The sequence below is a fragment of the Pan paniscus genome, chromosome 14 (genome assembly GCF_029289425.2).
Source record: "Pan paniscus chromosome 14, NHGRI_mPanPan1-v2.0_pri, whole genome shotgun sequence".
Taxonomy (NCBI): domain Eukaryota; kingdom Metazoa; phylum Chordata; class Mammalia; order Primates; family Hominidae; genus Pan; species Pan paniscus.
In genome coordinates, this window is record NC_073263.2 from 62,050,678 (window position 1) to 62,077,012 (window position 26,335).

The following is a 26,335-nucleotide window of genomic DNA, read 5'->3' on the forward strand; positions in this document are numbered from 1 at the left end:
TTATACACTAATATTACTAAATGTAACATTCTAGTGGGACTTTATAGAAGCTGTCACTTTGGAACTATGAGTCTTTTTCTACTATTGTACCTGTTTAAAATCTTTGAACAGATTTATAGATATATAAAGGATAAACAAAATATTTAATATTTTTATGGATGCCTAGGGACAATCTGTCCCGTAAGATTTGGTTAAGTTCGGTTTAGTTTTAGCTTACATGCCAGAAAAGTATTGTAAAAGTAAGTATGTGAAGTTGAGCTTTATTTTACTTATCATCAACTGAATTATATATGTTTGCTTTTCACTCTGGTAAAATTACACTGATTCACAAGGAAGAAAATCAGTTGAGAGGCACAAAATAAAATTCTGCAGATTTTCAGTTAAAGAAAACAGTACACATTCAGCTTACTTTTTTAAAAAGTTAACATATAAGTTAATTATTTATTTTATAATAATTTAAAAATTATTAAACCATTGCTTCTCGGCCTTTTGGCTAAGATCAAGTGTAAAAATTATTAAACCAATTTTTAGTTTTATATTATATGGTGGCTAAAGGCAAAGAAAGAAATTGTAGGGGAAAGAAGGAAGGAAAGACAGAAGATGAGGGCAAGAAAGAGTGCAGTGGGTCAAGTAAAAGCCTACCCAAGAGATAGAAGACCAGCCCAGTGAGAGCAAGAAAGGGAAAGGGACAGAGGGACCATCAGAGAGAAGGGGACTTTGCACATTTTTTTCCTTCTGCCCAACATGCTCTTCTATCAGCTACTCTTCTCATCCTTGAGGGCTTGGCTCAAACATCACCTCCTAGAAGAAGCCTTCTTTGACCTGCCCCATCCTCCTACTTACATTATTCTCTTAATCAGTGCCTTAATTACTTTTTAAAATTTATGACAACTTGTAAATATTTTTTGTTTTGGTTCTTGAATTGGTATCTTTTTGCACTACCATGATATTAAGTTCCTTGAAGGCTGGACTGTGCCTCTCTGGTTTCTGTCTGTAGTCTTGCTTCTTTCACAGTATAGGGACTTCATAATTATTTGTTAACTCTGTTAATTAGTTAATTCTGGAGAGAGCCATTATATATGAGAAAAGTAGGATGGTGAGGGGATGGAGACAATAGCAAGGTAGTAAAAACGTATGTAAGGGAGTTACAGAGCGAAGGGTCTGGGAGGATGTGAGAAGCAACTCAAAAGAGGAAAAATATTTTAAATAATTTTTTTTTTGAGATGGAGTTTCACTCTTGTTGCCCAGGCTGGAGTGCAATGGCATGATGTCAGCTCACTGTAGCCTCCACCTCCCAGGTTCAAGCAATTCTCCTGCCTCAGCCTCCTGAGTAGCTGGGACTACAGAAATGCGCTACCATGCCCAGCTAATTTTTTTTTTTTTTTTTTTTTTTTTTTTTTAAGTAGAGACAGGGTTTCACCATGTTGGCCAGGCTGGTTTCGAACTCCTGACCTCAGGCGATCCACCCGCCTCGGCGTCCCAAAGTGCTGGGATTACAGGTGTGAGCCACCACGCCCGGCCCAAAATAAATATTTTATAGGTTGCAGTTGATACAGTAAGGATGTGCCTATGAGAGTGTGTGGCTAAAGGGAATGGTGTAAGTAAAGGTAACTGAAGATTTCAAGGAATTGAAATTCACACTAGGGATTTGGGTGGATCCTTTAATAAGGATGCTGTAGGATTTGGGGTCAAGAACCAGGCCTTCTTGTGTTCATTAAATAATAAGGTATAAGCAGAGTGTTAGATGTTGCCTGATGATAGAATAAGGAGGAGTACAGAGTGAAACAGCTAGATGGCATAGGCTTTTAAGATTTTTGTGTGACTGGGATGATGATTATTTAGAAACAGCATCTCTGTCACATCTTTACTTAAGCCTGGAAAGAAGGGAAGAGACAGCACTGGGTGTCTTTTCTTTTTCTCTGGAAAAGCAAAAGCCTTCCCAGGAATACCAGTGGATTTGGAACTATTTCACATGGCCACTTCCTGGCTATTAGGAAGACTTGAAAAGCAGATGCAGGTGGTCTTCACTATCCAGATTCTTATTCTTCCAACTCAGACTACTTTCCAAAATTCAGAAACTATTTGTTTTGAGTAGTGGGAGATTCATTATATTTAGATATTTCTCCTTCATGGTGGAGGCAAGAAAAAGTGAAGTAATTGGAAAGCAGTGTTTGTTGAGCCAACAGTAGCTACCCTAGAAATAATAGTCACTGTATCTGATGCTTCTGTGAAAGGTTAAGGTGAGGATGGAAAAGTGTTTTCTGTATTGGATAATGTGGGGTTACTGGTGACCTTGACAAGAGCAGAAGTAAGAGATTGGAATTCACGTTCAAAATGTTTGAAAGCCTTGGTAAGTGACTCAGGCTTTCCATTGAAATCCCACAAAGATCATACCCTGGGTAGTAACTGCAAAATTAAAACAGACAACCCTTACAGAGTCAAAAGCAACTCTCTACAGGATCAGGGATATCTGCTTATATTCTCTCTGCCGGTAGAAAATGTAACTGTTTTACTGGGAAAAAAATAACATTTTCTACAACCTTTCCAGTACTTATCTGCAGTGTCTAATATCCTTTAAAAAGTTAAGAGCCATGGTTAAAAAAAACAAAGAATGAATGAATGACTATGAATGATTATCAAAAACAAAAAAGAATAGGCCTACAGATAATTAGATTGAGCAGAGTTCTTTAACAAATATTAATCTAATATTCAACAAATCATAACTGAGTAGCTACTGCTATGTGCCAGGTGATTGGGGCATATCAGATAGTTATGGCTGTGCTGTACTAAAAGGCCTCCAAATACCTGTTACGATTGTTAATAAAGGTCTAATGTTAATTGTAATTGTATAAAAAATTAATACTGTCCATCAGTAATAGCTGTGGTGAAAAAATTAAATTAAAAAAAATCAAAGTACCAAATTTATTGCCTCTGCTGAATATGTTCAAAATGTCATGTAGCATCTAGAAAACAGTACCTAACAATTCAGTACCTAACAAAACAGTACCCAAAGTGTTTTGAGTGATTGGAGCATTCTTAGGGTAATTGAATGATCTTCTACGATGGCTACTTTGATTCAGATTAGATGTGTACTTTCAGTTGTAGTGAGGAACTGTGGACTCTAAATAGATTACACCACCCTTAACCATTGGGAAAAAGGTAAAGAATACCCTGTGAAAGAGATGGAATTAGTTAATCTTCTGAAACCACAAATTGAAGAGGTAGCTTCTAAATGTCTTGTCAGGAATGGACAACTTTCCAGTGTTTTTTAGGCAGAGACAAGGGTAGACATTTAAGAAAAGGAATTGAGTGTAACTATCATTAAGATACCATAATCTTCTTAATTGCATTGTAATGATATTTTGGAGATAATTAATACATTAGTATACATATTGCTTAAAAAATTTCCTCACAATATCTTGCCTTCTTTCTAACTTCATTTCCATAGGAGAATTTGGGAATTTCTGGAAAGTTCTTCTTCCTGTAGACTGCTAAACTAGTTCAGCTATTTTTTTCGTCAACTGAAATATTACAACAACCTCCATATTAGTTTCCTTGCCTGAAACTTTATTCCTTTTAAATTTGTCCTCAGTATTGCCACCACTGTGATCCTGGTCTCAGACCATGTCATTCCTTCTAGTTAAAGTCTTCACTGACAGAATAAATATAGATTTTAGCATTTTTATTGGGTTTATATCCCAATAAACCCATCATAAGTTGAAAATATCATAAGTCAAAAATACATATATCTTAGTCATGCTAAGATATAGCATGATTCAGTGTTTGTTTAATTTACCTGAACTGGCATAATTTGGCAACTCAGAACAATTCGCAGAACACAAAAGTGTGGGGCTAAGAAATAAAGGAAGAGGGGAGAGATAGGAAGGTATAACAAGAATTCTAAGATGAGGGAAAGTACAGCATCATGTCTCTAAACTTGCTAACATTCAGACCTGGAAAGGAAACACCGTGGATTCACTTAATACCTTTGTAATATTAAATATATTAGTTAAAAACCAACTATTCTGAGGGTAACTCATTTTTTAGAAGGATGTGAAAAATATGTATTTTTGTTGCCTTTAGCATTTTCTAATTCTAGTGAACCTCTTAAGAGATACTATTATTGGCTGGGCGCAGTGGCTCATGTCTGTAATCCCAGCACTTTGGAAGGCAGAGGCGGGCAGATCACTTGAGGTCAGGAGTTTGAGACCAGCCTGGTCAACATGGTAAAACCCTGTCTTTACTAAAAATACAAAAATTAGCCAGGTGTAGTAGCACGTGCCTGTAATCCCAGCTACTCGGGAGCCTGAGGCAGGAGGATCATTGGAACCCGAGAGGCGGAGGTTGCAGTGAGCTGAGATTGCAGCACTGCACTCCAGCCTGGGTGACAGAGGACGACTCTGCCTCAAAAGAAAGAGAGATGCTATTAGAGTAGATAGTGTTATACTCTAATAGAGTATTCAAATACCCTAGCTTGAAGAAAACATTAAGAGCAATTTGTTTTTTGTGTCCATTTCACCTTTACTAAGCAACATTCAGACCTACAATTTCTGTCCTGAATGGGATGATCTGTACTGAAAGATTGCTCCAATCAGATGACCTATTCCCAGTTAATTTAACAGATAAATAGAGCTATATATTAGTTATTGAACAGATAAATTTTTACATTGTAGTTAAGCAACATTCAGACCTACAATTTGGGTCCTGGATGGGATGATCTGTACTGAAAGATTACTGCAATCAGATGACCTATTCCTAGTTAATTAACAGATAAATTTTAAAATTGTAGTTATTGGCCAGACATAGTGGCTCATGCTTGTAATCCCAACACTTTGGGAGGCCAAGTAGAGAGGATCACTTGAGGCCAAGAGTTTGAGACCAGCTTGGGCAACCTAGCAATACCCTGTCTCTATGAAAAATTTTTAAAAATTAGCCAGGCATGGTTGTATGCACCTGTAGACCCAGCTACTTGGGAGGTTGCAGCAAGAGGACAACTTGAGCCCAGGAGTTTGAGGTTGCAGTGAGCTATGATCACACCACTGCATTCCAGCCTGGGCAACAGAGTGAGAACTTGTCTCTAGAAATAAATATAAATAAATAAGTAGATAAAATTATAGTTATTAAGTAAATCAGTTCCTTGTGAGTTTGTTAATATACATCAGTTCTTAGAGCTGGCTAACACTAAGGAAACTGATAAGCCTCCGGACTTGCAATGTCTTTAATCCTATAAATACTGGATCTAAGTGATGCATTTAGCTTCTTGCCTGACATTCCTACTTCATTCTAGCCACTTGTGATGACTGAAGCACTGAGCCGCCTTTTTTGCAATTTTTTTTTTTAGTCAGATATTTCTGTTTTTAAAATACATTACTCTGTAGTTATATATTCTGATTAGTATATAAGAATTGTTGGCTGGGCGCAGTGGCTCACACCTTTTATCCCAGTACTGTGGGAGGCCAAGGCAGGCAGATCACTTGAGCTCAGGAGTTTGAGACCAGCCTGGGCGACATGGTGAAACCCCCAGCTCTACAAAAAATACCAAAAAATTAGCCAGGTGTGGCACACACCTGTAGTCCCAGCTTCTCAAGAGGTTGAGATGGGAGGATCGCTTGGGCTGGGGAGGCGGAGGTTGCAGTGAGCCAAGATCTTGCTACTGCACTCCAGCCTGGGCGACAGAGCAAGACCCTGTCTCAAAAAAAAAAAAAAAAAAAAAAAAAAAAGAATTGTCTTACTAATGTGAGTCAAAAGGGTTCCAAAGGTAAGTTTCCTTCTAAAGAATATTACACATTGGAACACTTTAAGAATTTACATTTCCCTCAAATATTGCCCTTTATAGACAATACCAATTGTCATATTTAAAACTCCTTTTGCCTCCTCAGTTTTACCGGGCAGAAGTTGAAGCCCTCCATTCTTCGGGTATGACAGCAGTTGTTAAATTCATTGACTACGGAAACTATGAAGAGGTGCTACTGAGCAATATCAAGCCCATTCAAACAGAGGCATGGGTACGTGATACATATTCTGTACAAAGGCATAAACTATTTTGAAGAAAATATATAGCTCTAAAGAATTAGATAGCCATACAAAATGTGCAAGTGGAATAATATTTTGAATTTACTTATAACTGGCTACCCCTAAAGTAAGATTTTAATTCAATGCTTACACTGAACTACAATAAAAATGAATGCATTGAATTACTTTTCTTGTATAATGTTTTGTTGTATTATGCTTTGGAAATAGGTGCCCTTATTTACGTTTGCCAAAAATTTGTACATGTGAAATGGGTTTTTATGCATATTTTGTTTTTTTCCCAGTTTGTTACTTTGAATTTTACTAAATTATGTCCAGCAGCTGTCAAATTCAAATCTCTGTTGGATGTGCAATGTCATTTATTATTTTAGTTACAGGTAAAATAAAAAAAAACACTTTAAGTTATATACAGTTTTACACTGCATTTACTGCATATATATTGACGTATATATGTACAGATTAACTATAAATTATCTGTTTGCTAATTATTGGAGTAGTTTTGTTACCAAATGTTATGTCAAAGCTGTGTGATAACTTTGATGATGTAACTTAGAACTTACTGACTCATGGAGTCCATTTTATAAAGAACTTATGTGATTTTATATAGATTGATTCTTACATTTAGGCAAAAACAGGAATACAAGACATATTAGAATTAGCTCTGTGAAGTTTTTCATACTTCTTTCATTTCTTTAATTTGTGAGTAGCTGTTAATAAATTTATTGTTATAAGCCAATATCAACAAATATGTTGGTATTTTCCTAAAATAGCAAAATATTCTAGAAAATTATATCATCCAGAGTAACTTCATCATTGAAGGGTACATTGTTTTCTCATGAACTGCTTTTAGTTTTGGTCTTCTAAAATTTTTCTGTCATATCTTCAGTGGTACCCCTTCTCCACCTTCCAAAAAGGGAAATAAAACGGCAACAGAAAAACAAAAAACCTAATAGTAGTAATAATGTTTTGGGCCATGGATCTTTATTTTTTGCCTTTTTGTTCTAGAGAAATTATTTTCTAAATAATTTATTATTCCAACTTTTACAACATAAGATTACTAATGGCTCATATGTTTAATTAAGAGATCATTTACCTAACTCTTATCCTCTAAACTTTAATTGCTCTTTGCCTAAAAACTCCAAATCATCAATATCTAATTTACATCTTTCTTTTCTTGGAGGAGAAATTTGGTGTAACCATATTTTTATTCTTCTGAAAGGTTCTCATATGATGGCTATTTTCATTCTCTCTTTTCCATTAATACACACATTTTAATCTAGTTTTGATGATGAAAGTAATTATTTATTGAATCTGTATTTCTACAAGTTGAGTCCTGGTTTGCTATTTAGTATGTTCCCAGTTGTTTTTAGCCATAGCAGTCAAAGATTGAAAATACAATTCTTATGTTATTTACTTCTTACTTTTTAGAAGATTTAGTAAGAGATTAATTTTATTCTTCTCTCCCTAAAGAAAAATTTAGTTTTCTTACGTGGCTTCTTCTCTCCTTCCTTTTGCTGTTCCAGGGTGGCCATAGCTGATGAGCACATTTCTTATTCCTCACTGTAGCTCTTCTGTTCAGAGGTGTTTGGTCCTGAAGTGATCATTTTCTTTCTACAGTCAGTGACTTTTCCTATTTCTCCCTTAAGAGTCCTCATTGCTTTATCCTTGATTTTAGGTCTGTATAAACTTAGCTGGACAATAAATTTATCAGGTATACAGCTCATTTAGTGATTCTGTTCTGAACTACAGCAATACTTTCATATTCTTCCTACTTATTTGTGAATATTTATCCTTTATTATGTCATTTATTAACCTATTTTCTTTTTCTGCAGTCAACTTAGAAATCTTTTATCAAATATTTGAAATATTTTACAGAAAGAAGCAGGATAGAATCACTAAATCTTTTGGATATTCTGGTATTTCTTTTCTCCTACTTTTATAATCAAGTGGTTGTTGATGTTTTATGAATTTGCGTAGGTTACTATAACAAACATCTCTGGATCATGCACATTATGATCAGCCTTTCTTCTTTATCTGCATAAATAATTAACTTAGTTGAGAGAAATATCTCCTCGAAATATAGAGGCCACCAGCTTAACATATCTCGACCTATTTCTATTTTAAAAAATATTTGTGTGCATATAGATGTAAAAAAACCCTGAAGAAATATAGTCTGTGTTGCTGTCAGTACATGCAATGTAGAGTTCATATAGAATTCTCTTAGCCCCTGAGAGTATTGAAAGTGTTAAGGTTGGGGTCTTTGAGTACTTTTTAAAAATTTTGGTAAGAGGAAACTGTAACAAGTTTTAAGTCAAAAATGTACAAAATTATCAAAAAACAAAACATTCACTGTACCAATAAGAAGGTAACTGTAACTGATAAGTCATACTAGAAAAATTAAAGGGCTGCAAAGCTGCAGGGAAATGGTTAGAGAGGCCTTAGCACAATTACACTATGGATTGTGGAATTTTTAATTTTTTAACTTGTGCCCTATATATGTGCACTACAATTTTTTTTATTGTGGAATGGTATTGTATCTTTCATTAAGATTTATGTTTGTATTGCCACAAGATTTTGGAAAACTCTTGTTTTCCTAAATGTAGCAGTGATCATTTAGTGAAGATTTTTTTAAACTAGTTTGCAGAAAAACAGTCAAAAAAGCCTGCATATAAGCCAAAAGCCTTTGTAGAAAATTAGTTGCTTGTGTTGTCTTTTAAAAATATAAGCATAAATCATTAAATAGAAAGCATGATATATGAAGTGACTCGATGACTAAGTTAATACCTTGTTGTATGGAAAATTAAAATAAAAATCAAGTTAATACTTTAAGTGTTAATGTTTTTCTCATGAAATTTAGAAATTATTTGCCTTAAATTTGTCAGTAGACCAAATATTTATTTCTCCTTTTCATGTGGATATGTATTTTTACTTCCAGAACACACTCGGGGAGTATATTTTTGAAATATTTTGAAAGTATTAATGTTGGGGTCTTTGAGTACACATTTATATGGCCAAAATGTGTGTTTTGATTATGATTAAATACTAATTATCTTCAAAATGATTCATTAAACTTTTGTTGTCATCCCTGATTTATTTGTTCTAGCTAGATTTCACCTGTATTTTTTTTTTTTTTTTGGCTGTCTTAAGGTATTCTATCTTAATTTGATGTCTTTATTGCAGTGAACTTTCTAGTTAACACACATGAGATGCACAGCTCATTATTAACTGGATAAATGCTCTTATTTATCTCAAAAAATGAGTTCTTTGGACATTGTAGGATTTTTCTTATTTTAGCAAAGTAAATGAAACATTATGGAGTCTCATGTTTCACTAGTAAAATTATATATGGAAAACAACAGATTATTTTCTGTTTCCTACCACTGTATGAGAAAACATTAGGGGCAAAGAAAACCTGCTACTTGTGTTTCCCACAGGCCCTTTCCAAATTGCTTCCTTTAAACTCTAAAACGAATTCCAGGAAGCCAGTAAAAAGATGCCACAGGCAATTTGGAGGCTTGTAAAATACTCTGGTGCTGCTGGTCAGGCAAACTTTTTGTGTTGTTGCTTCTGAATTGCTCTCCTAAAGCTGGGAAAACATTGTTGGGTCCTCATTTTCCATATATATTAATGACCTGAATTATATTGAGACTTTTATATCCTAAGAAGTGTTTTACAGTGTGGTAATGTCTAAACTTTCTTTTTAAAAGTTCATAGTATCTGCTTCTTAGTATCAGGAAATGATCATTGTTCAGCTATTATTTCAACTAGAAAAATGATTATTGTGTAGGTAATTGTTAGTTCTAAGACCTTAACGTACAATACACATCATCTTGGCCAGTAATTCTGGAAGGTGATAGGCAAATTGTTATCGTCTTTTAGGTGAGCATCCTATCTTAAGTGTTTTTCTGTAGAATACTCATTTATTCAACAAATATTCATTATGTATCTAGTACATCTCTTAGGTGTCGGGCACTGTTCTAGGTGAGGGTATATGTAAGTCTATAAAACACAAAAATCCCTGCCCTCTGCACAAAGATAAGAAAGTCATAGTTTTTATTATATGAAACAAACTGAAATATCTAATTAGGGTCTGAATTCTTCTTGAAGCTTTAAACAAAATATGAGTAGAGAAAATCTTACTTACCGAAGTTTTAATTTAAATAATTATAGGTTATTATTCCATATTAGTTTAAAGATAAAATTAATGTGGAAGAAGAAAGCATAACTTAAAGAATTGTATCTCTTTAAAAAGTTCTTATATATTTTATCTATTTAAAAAGTAAAATTTGTTTTTAGGAGGGTTTGGGTTCTTTTTTTATGATAATTATATATATTTTCATGTTAGCATACTTTAAAATGAAGAACTATCAATCTCAAGTTTTAGTTTTGAAGTAACTTTGTATACAATTTATTTTATAATATCATCCTGGGAAGCACATTTGAAAGTTACCTTTTCAAATTCAAATAATATTAATAAACTATAAATTACTCCATCACTATTATAATATTAAAAAGAAAAATAGAACCTTCCATAATTCTAATGAGGAGGGTGATGGAGAGTTGTGATACATATAATCATGAGTTTAAAATGAGTCCTAGATAAAGGTCGTATTAGTAATTTTAATGGCATAGTTATAAAATTAGGCTCCATCTAGTTTTATTTGATAATAAAATATCATAGTAGATATTAAAAAGGATAATTCTTAGAAAAACCATTGACCTCAAAGGAGGATTAGAATTATGTAACAGTGTGGTTTTGCCAATTAGTATTTAGTAAACAATACAAGCACCTATGTGACCCTAGTCCAGAAGATTTTTCATTTTTACTGATAAGTTCTTAAATAAGTTTGCAGTTATAATTTTTCATACTTACTGGTTAAGGTCACTGAAATACATCTTCTACCACACATATTTTGGGAAACTTTCAGAGATCGCCATGTGAGCAGTGCTCATTTTCTTTTGCAATATAAACAACAGTAAATCAGAAGGAAACTGTATGGCTAGTTTAGCCCCATTTAAGAACATAATTTTCAAATCATGGTACATGGAACTTAGGGATTCCATGCAGTATCTTTAAGCTTTCTTTTAGTAAAGTTTGGTTGTGTTAGATGGAGCTTTATTTATTTCTTCCTCATCTATCACCCAGCCTTTTACCATTTTTGTGGGAGGTTGCGGATTATACAAAAACACTTTGCTGGAGATATAAAAACTGCTGACACAGAAGGACAGAGCATTTATTCATAAATGTATTCCATATGCATAAATGTTACCTTAAAATTCATTCGTATCTAACTCTTAAATCCAAATTCAGTTTGTGATAGCTACGCCTAACGGAATATTACGAAAAACTTGAGGTTTAGTTTTGATCTAGCTATATTATTCAATGGGGACATTTTAATTGACCATTTAAATTAATACTAAGAAAATAATATGCTGTTTTAATAATCTGTACAAAGTATTGTTTGAATTCTAATATCTGATAATAACATATTATAATCTATTTAAACTATATGTAAAAACATATTTAAAAGGTTTCTGGGTATTCTGAGTTTTCCTTTATTGAGTAATGAAAATATAGATTATGTTATTATTTCATGTTTCATTTTTCTGATGGTGAAGTAAATCCCAAAGTGAAATAACATGACACGACATTACCTAACACATGCCGTCACTCTTTTTATAAAGTTATTTTAATAATAATGCATCTGTTTCTAACTTTAATTACAATTCATAAAATAATTTAAGCCTCAAATTATTTAACTATTACTAAGTGGACATTAGTTCCACTTCACGGTTAAACAAATTTGGAAAATGCTAGATTAAAAATATTAAATATTAGGTTAGCATAACTATTTGAAAAATCTACAGCATTCTTTTTTTCTATTCTTTCTTTCTTTCTTTCTTTCTTTCTTTCTTTCTTTCTTCTTTCTTTCTTTCTTTCTTTCTTTCTTTTTCTTTCTTTCTTTCTTTCTTTCTTTTCTTTCTTTCTTTTCTTTCTTTCTTTTCTTTCTTTCTTTCTTTCTTTCTTTCTTTCTTTCTTTCTTTCTTGACGGAGCCTTGCTCTTGTCACCCAGGCTGGAGGGCAATGGCACGATCTTGGCTCAGTGCAACCTCTGCCTCCTGGGTTCAAGCGATTCTCCTGCCTCAGCCTCCCTAGTAGCTGGCATTACAGGCACCCGCCATTATCCAGGCTAATTTTTGTATTTTTAGTAGAAACAGGGTTTCACCATGTTGGCCAGGCTGGTCTTGAACTCCTGACCTCAGGTGATCCGCCTGCTTTGGCCTCCGAAAGTGCTGGGATTATGGGTGTGAGCCACCTTGCCCAGTCCATGGCATTCTTTTATTTTTTTTGTATACGTGAATAATACCAGAAGCTATTACATTAATCTTTTATCAACTAAATCTCCCCTTTATTAATGGTAACCTAAAGTATGGACTTCTGAATATATGGCATTGGTTAATTAAGAAGTATATTTATGATACTTTACCTGTATATCCAATATTATATAATAGATTGATTTTTCATTCATGTATATCCAATATTATATAATAGATTGATTTTTCCTTCAGCATAGTCTTTTTTTTTTTTTTTTTTTTTTTTTTTTTTTTTGAGACAGAGTTTTGCTCTTGTTGCCCAGGATGGTGCAATGGCACGATCTCAGCTCACCACAACCTCCGCCTCCTGGGTTCAAGCAATTCTCTTGCCTCAACCTCCTGAGTAGCTAGGATTACAGGCATGCGCCACCATGCCCGGCTAATTTTGTATTTTTAGTAGAGACAGGGTTTCTCCATGTTGGTCAGGCTGGTCTCGAACTCCCGACCTCAGGTGATCCACCTGCCTCAGCCTCCCAAAGTGCTGGGATTACAGTCGTGAGCCACCGCACCTGGCCTCCTTCAGCATATTCTTAAGGAAGCATCATCGGTGAGAGCCACAACTGAACGGGGCTGGAATTGTTCAGGTGATCTTATTTTTCCCTTTGATACTTATGGTTCAGTAGTCCTAAAACTTGTTCTCCTGGAAGTGCAAATTTTATCTTTTCATTTACTTTACTTATAGATACTTTTAAAGCTGTAATTTTAGACTGTCCTGAATTTTACCATTCTTTTGCAAATATATGTAGAAGACTTGCTAATATACTCAGTGCACAGGAAATAAAGTAGTAAAATAAGTGGATCTGAAGGATATTTTTGTTTTGTCTTATTTCTATGGTCTCAGAGATGTTAGTCTTCTATTGGGCATGTATCTTGACACTCATGTCAATATATTTTAAAAATTTTGTACAAATTGAAAAGGCATCCTTGTTGAATACACACACACACCTGTTTCAGTTTCTGGTGAATTTCTGAGCTTCTTTCATCTGCATCTAAAAAAGCAGAAAAATAATATTGCTCATTTTACCATAGACTTTATTCCCTTTCAGATGGAACTCCCTCAGTGCAGCTTCTCTCCTTTATAAGTCAGTGATAGTGAACCTTGATGGTGATGGACTAAAAGTGGACTTATGATACATATTTGATTGCATACCATAATGAGTTGTCAGTTGTTCATTCTCTTTTTAAATCCTATGTATGTCTCTACTTAATACTATTTCTCTTTAGTCTTACTTTTATCGTCTTATGAGTCATCTCTCAATTTCCATTGTTTCCTAAACATTATATCCTTTTGGCATTTTAATTTTTAAATTTCTTTTTCTTTTTTACCTCTGGTAAGTGGTATCTTTTGATGTATATGGGCTACCCTTACTACTGATCTTAATTTATTGAACTTTACTGGACCTGTGCTGTTTATTCTAGAATCGTGTATAATGGGTTTCACTGTCATACCTCTAGTAAAAGAGTGGAGTTGTTCTGTTTCCCTGTGAGAAATATTCTGGTATTATAGAGCTTCCAGCTCCATTAAACTTGGGAACCACTGGCAAGAGTTTTACATTTTGGCTTGAAATAACTCTTTTAGTAGCCTGTCATTGGCTGAGAGCTCCATTCAGAAGGGAAAGGAAGTACTACAACAGTGAGTACATTTTATTTGCCTTAAAAAACTCATACAGTTTAATAAGAGTAAACATAATGAAGAGGTTCTAGTAAACAATCCAGACCATCATAAGAATACAAAAGTTACTATTTTTTTGTACATAATTATTCTTGCCTCATCCACCCTGCTTGGGGTTTTCTAAAGTATGTTCTGAGGACATTAGTTCCACTTCATGGTTAAACAAATTTGGAAAAATCTAGATTTAAAAAAATTTGAGTACATTTTTTGATTACAGGACTTCTTTGAGTCAATAACAAGTTAATATGTATTTTAAATCTCCAAGAGAGATATATAATGTATGTGTTTCACAAAGTTATTTTCTCATGGAATTTTTTTTTCCTGTATAGAACCTATTATACAATGTCTACAGGAAATACTTGGAAACCATCTTAACTAGTTGTTTTTATCTTTCTAGTTTTTACATTTCTCATTCATAACATGGGTAAAGATTTATCTCTGGAATACATTGTTTTAGAATTTCCAAACCTCTACTAATATGGTATTTTTATGTTATTAATAGAGATTAAATATATAAACAGCAATTTTTCCTCAATCACATTCCAAGCCTCTTCCTTTCTGTGAGTAGAAGACAAAATATATTCCTGAAATTTTGTCCCTTTTAAGTACTTGTGCCATTAGTAATACTATTTTATTGCATACAAATATTTTATTTTACATATAATTATATACAACTCACTGATCTTTTAATTTTATTTTAACTAATTCTGGAAACTTTTATGTATTAACTTTCAGAAATTGTTATTTATGAAGACTCCCATTATCGTTTTTGTAATATAGCTGTTTTTTTTTTTGTGATTCTTACCTGATAACCTACATGAAGTTTATATGTCCCAGCAGTGAGGTATTTTCATCATTTCTTTGGGTTTTGTATTTGTTATTCCACAATAACCTAGTCTAAGCCAAAACCTGAAATTCCTTTTTTTTAAAATTTTTTTCTGTTGTTAAGCTAGCATTGGCTACTAAATCAAAAAAAGTGTTGGGTTGGGCATGGTGGCTCATGCCTATAATCCCAACACTTTGGGAGGCCGAGACAGGAGGATCATTTGAGACCAGCTTGGGCAAACATAGCAAGACCCTTACTTTACAAAAATAAAATAAAAAATTAGCCAGGTGAGGTGGTATGAACCTATAGTCCCAGCTACTCAGGAGTCTGAGATGGGAGGATTGCCTGAGCTCAGGACTTCAAGCTTGCAGTGAGCTATGACTGTACTACACTCCAGCCTGGTCAACAAAGCAAGACCATATCTCTTTAAAAAAAAAAAAAAAGAAAGAAAGAAAAAAGAAAAGAAAAAATTGTCAAAACTAGTAAATTCCATTGGGTATGTGTACATTTTTAAATGGAGAAGAGGCCTCCTAAAAGACCACAATTTCTGCTTTGTGTCAACATTTATATTGCTCTTTTATTAATAGGCTACTGTGTTGTCTCTGAAGCCTTTGAATAGTATAGTAATTCATTAAAAGCTTGTTATTCAGAACCTTCTAAAAAACAAACTCTTATTAGTACTTAACTGCTCTTGATCTCCTATTCTTACTTTCCTGATACCAGTTGATAAATCAGATGAGCTGTGACACTCCATATCAAACTCCAGAGCTCACTTGAGAGATCTCAAAGTGAGTTCATGCAAAGGAACTCTATAAATAATCAATAGATGTATACTATAAGTACCTTCTCTTTTAAATCTTGATAGTATCAGAATTTTAAGTTAGTATATGAACTGGGTTGTTAGCTAAAACAGTGGAAGGAGATCAGTAATTATTTATTGAACGATGGTATATTCCTGGTGGTCACCTTTATTACTGAAAAGTCCTTCTTCAGACACCAAGCCTGTACATGACAGTTTAATATGATAGCTTTTCAACAAATATTCTGAGTTCTTTTTGTACCAAAGCTACTTTAGAAAAATAGATGGGTCTATATGCTCAAGGGATTAAAAGGATATAAGAGAAGTAGAAGGTATGTTTTCTTCCCTTCAGAAGCCACCTAATATTGTTAAGGCTACCATGACACTGAGATGATACCAGTCTGGGAACCATTGCTGGCATGGGTCTTGATTATAGTTTTACATGATAACAGCATGTTAAGTGAATGAGATAATTTAGGAAGTAATTCGGGAAGCCCAATATTGACTTTTCAAAAACTTCTATTTAACAACCTTTTATTGGCATCTTTTATCATGTCTGATTATGCTCACTTTTCCCAGATCGTGTAATTAGGAAATTAGGGTCAACCCTCTTGGTCATGATTATTAAAGAGTTTATTATACAAAGCAAGATATTAGAAGTCAGTTTGATGTTAGTTCAGTATGATTCAAACTGTAAAATTTAGGGACATGTAATTTTAAGTGTTGGTAACCATTTTTTTGGTACCACTTAATGAATGACTTAGGACACTAGTGACCATCTTATCTTGAAAAGACTTAATAAGGCTGAAAATAATGTGGAGAATGTACACGAATGTATTTTTTTCTCAAGGTGATCAGATAATATAAATATTATTATTAGGAAATCATGAATTTGACCATCAGTACCCAAAAGAATGTTAGACTTGATTAGATTCTTAGAATATTAAATTGAAGTATTAAAGCAAATGGAAAAAGGAGACATATCAAGGGGTTGAGAGTATTGGTACTTACTCCAAATTTTCAGTCTATTTTAGGTGAACTGTTTATTCTCTTCCTTTTTGTTCTCCCTCTGTTTCTCTCTTTTTTCTCTTTATCTAAGCTCCTTCTCCTCATTTTCCTCCTCTTTTATTTTGTTTTCTATGTGTTTACCCTTTTATTCATCTTATGCGTGTCACGTGGCTTTTATATAGCTTGCATATTTTCCAACTCAGACAGGACTAGTGCTCAAATGAAGTCTGAATAAATAGAGCATCATTTAAAGTTTAGAAAGCCTCTAAAAGCTTTGGGCACAAATACATTGACATACCTGGTTGATCTTTTGTATGCCCTGATTATTGTAAATGCTTGCTTTGTACTTGGCCATACTGGTGGTGGTTCTCATAAATGGAAAGACTTTTAGAGACTGACTTGTATTGGAACTTATTACAAAAAGATCTAGAAATGATAAAATATTGATCATATGCCCAGTCCATTTATATTGTATTCTTTAGAAATTAGCAAGGGAAATAAAATTTCTCATTAAATACGTTTAAAACTCATTAGAAACATAAATAAGATGGGAAATTAAAATATGTAATTCATTTAAGAAAAAGTAAGGAACTAGAGACTAGAAAGTCTAAATTTTGTTATAGAAGTTTAATTATAAAAGCCTACATTAAAAAATTTTAGGCATAATTTAGAAATAAAAAATATACATCTCAAGGTGGTGATGATACACTTTCCTATTTATTGAAAATATTTAAAGTCATGAAAAGACTGAATATGTGAATTTCCTATCTATTCTAATGACTATACTTACATTAATGAAATAGTCATTGAGAGAACATGATTAAGATAGGGAAAAAGTGGTCATACCAGGATGCAGGTAGATTTGGTGTCTTGATTCTTAGGCAGTTTTCAAAATAATTTCAGGGTAAATTAGCAAAATCAACCCTTCCTAAGTTTAAGGGAAAAGTTATTTTTAAAAACAACTTAATAAAAACTTACGCTCTTTTATACAAGAGTGTATTTCCTCTTAATTAGGATGGATGTTGATTAAACTCGAGATACAGCTTTTTGCAGTATGGTGGGTTGGTTTTGGTGTAACATCTTCAACATGTCGCACTGGCTATCAAAGAATAAGAAAATTATTGAGTATGAGTGTGTTTTATAAACTTTCTGAGTTTTTCAGATGTCTTAATATTTTTTAATAGAACTTAATAAAATGTCTAGATTGAAAAAAAATAATTTCAAAGTTTTGACAGAAACTGCTAAGCAAAATTTTTAAGCAAATTGCTTTAAATAATTTTCATTATAAAAAATGTTTTATATTCTGAAACGAGAACTACTATACTTTGAGGTTCCAATGAATTTCACATAAATGGCAAAGTATAACCAAAAAAAATCTCATGACATTGTTCACCACTTTTGCCATTCTTGGACCCAAGGCTGGAAAACATTTTCAGACACTGTGCTTTATCCTGAAAGGATTTGGTGAAAAGGGATCTCTGAGGTGAATATCTGCTCTGCTTGGCCTTTGAGAGAAGGGGAGAGGGCAAGGCTGGTCTTGGGCAAATTACTTCCACCTCCCTTTTTGCCCCTGCTTCAGCTCCAGGGGAGCTGGAAATGCACAGGAGGAGTCAGAAGACCTGGGTTCGAGTCCTGGCTCTGCCACTTACTACCTATGTGACTTTGGGTAAGTTACCTAATATCTCTGGGTCCCAGTTTCAGTACAGGATTGTTGTGAGAATTAAATGATCTATGTAAATGTGCTCTATAACCTCCCAAGAGCTATAGAAATATAAATTCTTATTATCATAGGCTTAGCCTTCTTCACCCCTATTCTGTAGTCTATTGTCCTCAAATATCCCTTTTTAAAGCAAGCCAGAATGACTTAACTACTTTTGTTTCTCCCATCTCCTCTTCATATTGAAAATATTATTTCTATCCTCTGTCTGATTAACAGTTAAGTATTCTAAGAATGTAAAACCCAGTTGGTTAAATTAATCTTCACTATAGAGAGTGGATTATTATGACCCCTTCTTAACCTTCCCACTCTCACCTTTCTTCTTTAATATTCCCAGAATTATGTGCTTAGAAACATCAAAGAATCTCTAATGCATGAAAATTCAGACAGTGTTGAGGAGAAAGATTTTGGCAGAGGGAAGTCCCTTGAATCCTATTTCTTAGCTCACTGCTCCATTAGTTAGTAAGGTTGACTGGGAAAATGGTTATATAAATGTGCCTCTAGTCCATTCATTTTCTCTGTGGGAAAGGAAATGGAAATAGTTCAGAGTTAAAAGTTCTTCAGAGGTCTCACTGAAAGCTTAACCTGAGGAGTATAGTAGAGAGAAGAGATAAGAATTTGGTGGCTATTTGTTTGGTCAGTGCTTTGAATATTATCTGATTTGCCTCAGCTTCTCAGAAATTAAGTCCTAGCCCACCCTCAGCCGAACTAAACTTAAAATGCTATCTTTATTGGGTGCTCAGTTTATAGAGGGTGCTTGCAGCTAAGGAAGAAAGAGAACTTGCCTTCTGGATCACACCTGGGTTCTGATCAAGGGATTTTTATGAGGGCATAAGAAGAGCTTGTCGCTGTACTTGTTCCAATCCTCTCCAATAATCTAAGAATGCTTGGTCTGACTATCTGTAAATAATAGTAATAATAGCCACTTACATGAGCCGCTTGCCATTAATGCCTAATTACCATGGAGCATAATAACAATTACTCATATCATGATTAGATTACATTATTAAAGATTTTTTTATTTTGTTTTTTTAAGCCTTGAACCATTCACTTATGCTCAATATGGTTTCTTGCTGAAGTAGCAGTGCCATCTTTCATAACTAAAAACTAGAGGAAAATATGGTAGAAATCAAATGCAAATTGAAACAGTAAAATACACTTTGAAATTTACCAATTAGTGGAAAAAATGAAATCATAATACTTACGCTGGCAAGGATGCAGTGATATGGGTACTCTTATACATTGCTGATGGTGCTGAAAATTAGTATGATCCTTTTGATTATTTTTTCCCAACACTTAAAAATGTTCATAACTTTTAAACCAGTAATCCCATAGTTGCTAATGTCTCCTAGGGAAATAGTAGAAGAAAAAAGCTAATTGCTCGGAGATTATCATTGTAGGATTATCATGGTAGTGAAAAACCAGAAGCTACTTAAGCATCCAACAGTAGGAGAATGGTAAATTGTTATTCATCTGCTGGATGAACTATTATACACCTGTGATAAAAAAGATAATTACAAAGGCTGTATGAGGAATATATATAAGTGATTAAAAGCAATTTATAGCTTGAAAAGACACTCAAGGTAGTGGTGGTTTTAGAGTCAAGTCTCTGGGTATGTGTATTCAATTTTATAAATGTTCTGTAATTTTGGATTACATTTTACTTTTAAAAAGTAAAAGGAAACAAAATTAAAATAGAAACATGTTGTGACAGATCATTATTAGTTTCTAGCTGCAAGAAAAGTTTGGTAACAGTTAACCCCTCAGCCCATTTTCAGTAGAGGTTCTCATTAAGAACCTGCCATTTGAAAATCTGTGTCATCATAGTGACTATATTATTGCCCTAGGATGTCAGCAAAATTCAGTATTGGAAAATGCCCTATAAAGCTGGTTTTAGCTTCTGCTGGTAACATTAATATAATCCTAAAAATATTGACAATGTTTCAGGCCTTCTAGAGCTCATCTTTATGCCAGATATTAATACATTAAATAGATTGAAATGTTAATTATATACTTGAGCATTCTAAGACACATGTGTGTGTGCACGTGTATGTGCACGTGGACAAACGTGAGCAATATCAGTGTTTAAAAAGTTGTGATATCTACTAAATTTTTCCTTTGGGGGCTTATCCCAGTAAAGAAAGTAAGAAAACGTAGAAAATAATTTTGTTTAAACTTTTGTTTAATCTCATGAGGCTTAACCTATTGACTTATCTGTCTATTATTGACCATTTTATGAAAAGCGATTTTTCTAACATGGAGCACACTTTTAAATGAGAAAAAATTTTTTTAGTGCTCATCATATTTTTTTTCATGACAAAGTGTTGTCCACTACTAGCTGTGGAATTATAAAACAAAATCCAAATAGGAAACCAAGTAATCCTATTAAGAACATACTCTTATGATAATATAATTAATTTGTAAACTACCATATAATAATCTTGTTGTGGCATTGAATAGTATGCCTGCATCATGAACACTTGATCTCTTTCTAATTGGTACCATGCCAAAATATTGGTAAATGTTCAAAAAAGAACCTAAACAATTTATAGTGTGTCACTAAGAGTAGAGAGAGCTTAGAAAAATAGTCTGTTTCAAAGTTTATGCCACTGCATGTTATAACACTCATTAAATGAAGAAACACAATACTATGAGGTTTATCAAATTATGAAATTGATGAACATCCCATTTGAAAAATGTATTCTAGTGATAAATTCTTTGGTAAATTTAGGAACTTGCCAATAAAGTATACAGAACAGAAGTATTTGTATTCATCTAAGCCTTTGAGGATAAATGTCTTGGAACATGCAGTAATGTGAAGAATTTGGTGTGAAAATATTTGTATTAGTGAATTTTACTGCTTTATTACACTTTTCTTCTCAATAGTCATGTTCTTGGAGGAGTTAATGCTCTGTGTCTGTAGATACGAAGAGAGGAAAAAACTTTAACTTGCATGAATTTTATAAAAATGATGACTGTATTTGATAAACTGGTAGGATTTGTCTTAGTAAATAGATTGCCTCTGGGTTCCTTTCTTCATTGGAAGAAAAATGAACATTTTGTGAATGACAAGATTCTTAGTTTCTTTTTAGTATTACATTACTCAAGTAATCCAGATGAATTGTAAAATCACTTTGTAAAGTGCCAGTTAAGAGCTAGTTTCGCATTTTGTGTTAGGTTAACTTACTGGGATAAAATAGTCAAATTGCTTGACTCAAACCAGTAAAAGAAAAACTGTTTATGTTGTTACCTGGCATTATAAAAAATAAAACTTGACATTTGTGAAGTAATAGTAATAGCTCACTTTATTGAACTATTGAACACTCAACTTTGTACCAGACATTATTCTAAGCTCTTTTACTTACATTAATTCATTTAAGTATAGGAGCTGCTTATGGATACTGCAGCCATTTCAGGATAGCTCTTTCTGTCTGTTGAGAGTAGAAAGTATTATGGATAATTCGTGTTTGACAGTAAGAACTATAGCATATAAATTATATCTACTTTGTTTTACTAATTTCATTATGTATTTAAAATGTGAGTGAGTTGGAAAGCCCTTCCTTTTGGTCTACTTATATAAACCTTTAAGAGTTTAATGTGGTCAGTCTAATTCTCTTCTTTAGCCTCTGTATCCACTGGGATATGTGGAAAGAGCATGAATTTTAGAGTCCACATACCTTGGGAAAGATATAGAATATTTTTTAACTTTAGTTTTGTTTTCTTCCATGGAAAATACCTATAAAAACATGTAACCTCACAGGATTATTGTGAGGAACATAATAATTATTCAGTAAACATTTTGTTAGGTCATTGAATGTTTGAAATGCTTGGCACACAGGTTGTTAATTAATGCTGGTTCCATTTCTCTTGTTTTCCTTTAAGGCTTTGGAAAGAACAGTCTCTTTTATTGTTCACCTCCTGAAAGTAATGCTTGTTGCCCCTTAATTGCAGCAGCAGCCACTGATTGAAATTTCCAGATCAGGATTTGAGTATCCATTCCAAATTACCTCTCTAGGAAGTAAACCCAAACTGCTTCTTTGCACTACCCTTTTCTTTAGACTAATTCCTTTTCCTTTTATTTTTTCTGTTAAAATTTTCTTTTCTGTTTCAATGTGTATTAGTCTGTTTTCACACTGCTGTCAACGTAAAGATACTACCTGAGACTGCGTAATATATTTTAAGAAGAGGTTTAATTGACTCACAGTTCTGCATAGCTGGGGAGGCCTCAGGAAACTTACAATATGGTAAAAGGCGAAGGAGAAACAAGCACCTTCTTCATGAGGCACCAGGAAAGACAGTGAATGAGGAACTGCAAACACTTTTAAAACCATCAGTTCCCCTGAGAACTCACTTGCTATCATGAGAACAGCATGGGGGAAACTGTCCCCATGATTCAGTCACGTCCCACCAGGTCTCTCCCTCGACATGTGGGGATTACGATTTGAGATGAGATTTGAGTGGGGACACAGAGCCAAACCATATCTTTCCACCCTGGCTTCTCCCAAATCTCATATCCTTTTCACATTTCAAAACCAATCATGTCTTCCCAACAGTTCCCCAAAGTCTTAAGTCGTTCCAGCATTAACTTCAAATTCCAAGTCGAAAGTCTCATCTGAGACAAGGCAAGTCCCATCTGCCTTTGAGCCTGTAAAATCAAAAGCAACTTAGTTACTTTCAAGATATAATGGAGGTACAGGCATTGGGAAAATGTTCCTATTCCAAATGGGAGAAATCAGCCAAAACAAAGGGGCCACAGGCCCCATGCAAGTCTGAAACCTGGCAGGGCACTCATGAAATTTTACAGCTCCAAAATAATCTCCTTTGACTCCATGTCTTACATCCAGGGCACGCTAATGCAAGGGGTAGGCTCCTAAGGCCTTGAGCAGCTCTGCCCCTGTGGCTCTGCAGGGTGCAGCCCTTATGACTGCTTTCACAGTCTGGTGTTGAGTGCCTGTGGCTTTTCCAAGCACACGGTGCAAGCTATAGGTGGATCTGCCATTCTGGGGTCCAGAGGATGGTGGCCCTTCTCTCACAGCTTCACTAGGCAGTGCCCCAGTGGGGACTCTGTATGTGGGCTCGAGCCCCACATTTCCCCTCTGAATTGCCCTAGTAGAGGTTCTCCATGAGGGCTCTGTCCCTGCAGCAGACTTCTGCCTGGATATCCAGGCTTTCCCGTACATCCTCTGAAATCTAAGTGGAGGCTCCCAAACCTCAACTCTTGTCTTCTGTGCACTTGTAGGACCAACACCACGTGGAAGCCGCTAAGGCTTGGGTCTTGCACCCTTTGAAGCCACAGCCCAAGTTGCATCTTGGCCCCTTTTAGCCATGGCTGGAGCTGGGGTGGCTGGGATGCAGGACACCAAGTTCTGGGGCTGCACAGAGCAGCAGGGCCCTCCAGCCACAAACCATTTTTCCCTCCTAGGCCTTCGGGCCTGTGATGGAAGGGGATGTCTCAAAGATCTCTGAAATGCCCTAGAGACATTTTCCCCATTGTCTTGGCTGTTAACAAGTTACTTATGCAAATTTCTGCAGCTGGCTTGAACTCTTCCCCAGAAAATGGGTTTTTCTTTTCTACCCCATGCTCACACTGCAAATTTTCCCAATCTTTATGCTCTGCTTCCCTTTTAAACATAAATTTCAATTTCAAACCATATCTTTGTGAATGTAGATCACTGAACGCTTTCAGGATAAGCCAGGTCACCTCTTGAATGCTTTGCTGCTTAGAAATTTCTTCAGCCAGATACCCTAAATCATCATTCACTATCAGCATTTTGGTCAACACCATTCAACAAGTCTCTAGGAAGTTCCAAACTTTCCCACATCTTCCTGTATTCTTCTGAGCCCTCCAAACTGTTGTATCCTCTGCCTGTTACCCAGTTCCAAAGTCGCTTCCACATTTTCAGGTTATCTTTTTAGCAGTACCCCACTCTGCTGGTACCAATTCTCTGTATTAGTCCATTCTCTGCTCTAGAGATACTACCTGAGACTGGGTAATTTATTTTTTTAAAATAAAAAAAAAAAAAAGAGGTTTAATTGACTCACGGTTCTGCATGGCTCGAGAGGTCTCTGGAAACTTAAAATCATGGCAGAAGGCAAAGGAGAAGCTAGCACCTTCTTCACAAGGTTGCAGTAGAGAGGGCAAAAGGGGAACTGCTAAAACCATCAGCTCTCACAAGAACTCACTCACTATCACGAGAACAGCATGGGGGAAACCGACCCCATGATCCAATCACCTCCCACCAGGTCCCTCCATTGACATGTGGGGAATACAATTTGGGAAAAGATTTTGGTGGGGACACAGAGTCAAACTATATCACAATGTTACTAATATAATGAGGTTTTATATTAGAAATCTTAAAATTAGATTTAGTATAAAAATCTACAACTCTTTTTAAAGTAAACTGGTTTTTCTCACAGAATGAAAGAACCATGCTCCTTTAAGATAACAATATTGGTTGCAAAGTTATAAAGATTTCAGGTTTTTCTTTATAAAAACCATTTTCCTTCACACTTTTGAAATCCTGCAGTTTGTAACAGCCTTCATAAATCAGTGATTTTCGTTTTAGCTCTGGCATAAAGCTTTTCAGCCAGTCCTGCTGTCAGTGTACCTGCTGCTTGACATTGACAGGATTCTTGTCAAAACCTGGGTTTTGCGTAAATTAGTGTTTAACCCTGGACAGGGTTTTCCTCCTCACTTCAGAGCAGCTTTTAAAAGACTGTCATGCTCTTATTCAAAGATAATGAAAGTGAATTTGACTATTGTATCATGCATTTTGTACTCTGAAGAATGTAGCTTATCAACACTGTTAGAATAACTTGAACTTTCCTAGTCTTTTTTATTTCTCTTTGAGCCTTAATTAATAATCTCCGGTCTTACACATTGCTTTACAATATAGACATCATCATTGATACTCCAGTGTACCTTTCTCTTTGTCCGGAGGATCTATTTGCTCTACTTTTTAATAAACAATTTACATTGGGGGCAGGGGCACAACAAAGGGGCACACTTTAAATAATCTTATGGATAAACTTAGAATTTTTAAAAAGTTGATTGTCTTAATACTTTTCAGGAAGATACTATTTGAAAAACCCAAGAAAATATGTGACTCTAATACAGAGACTTCATGCTTTCCTAACTTGTTCTTGCTGTCACTGTTTCAGCTACAGCTGAATGGCAAAGGAGAAATAGCTTCATCCTTGAACGGGAAGAATATAACACATATTTGATATGATCATACATTTATTATGTTCTTCCTTTGTGTAAGATGATAAGCAAATTACTCTCCAGATTGTAATCAGTTCCCCCAACCTCTGTTGAACATCTCAGATGTTTCAGATGTGGAATTACAGGTTACTAAAATACGGTTTATGAATTTCAATAAACCTAGAAATAGAATCATTACACCAAAATGTAATATATCTGGTAGTCCTAGTTGAATCAGATGATACATGTCATCCAATTTTCCTTTATCTAAGTTGACAGAAGTAAGTTCATCTCTCTTATTGTTCTTGTAGAAAATCTTGGGGATACTTTTTCTTCCTTCAACCATACTCCCATCAAAAATGACTGAGAAGGTTTTCTAAGCTTGGAAAGAGAATAATTCTTTTTAAAAGAGAGCTAATTACTAATATGTTGAACCTTTTGAAATCTCAATGTAAGCAAAAATTCATACATTTAAGCATATTGCGCAAAATCAGCATTTATATAACAAGATGATATATTCTCTACTAACTTACTGAGGTAAAGTAGTATAAATGGTTGATAATGTGAGGATTAGAGTTTCAAAACATGATTACCATTGGAATGCTTATTGTGTGCTTGACACCATGTATAACTCTTGATGTACATTAACTGATTTAATATCTATAGGATCTCTATAAAACAAATATTAATATGTTTACTTTACA

General features: G+C 34.4%; 1 protein-coding gene and 1 pseudogene across 11 annotated transcripts in view; both read left to right on the forward strand.

The window, feature by feature from the left end:
* The window catches only part of TDRD3 (tudor domain containing 3), a 181,674-nt gene that overhangs the window by 136,897 nt on the left and 18,442 nt on the right, over positions 1-26,335 (forward strand). For all 11 annotated transcript variants that reach the window (XM_008950652.5, XM_003825323.6, XM_063595787.1 and 8 more), the window contains one exon: positions 5,880-6,005. In XM_008950652.5, coding sequence (XP_008948900.4) covers positions 5,880-6,005 — 126 coding nt within the window. The remainder of the gene's footprint in view (positions 1-5,879; positions 6,006-26,335) is intronic.
* Positions 474-544, forward strand: LOC112436945 (U2 spliceosomal RNA; annotated as a pseudogene).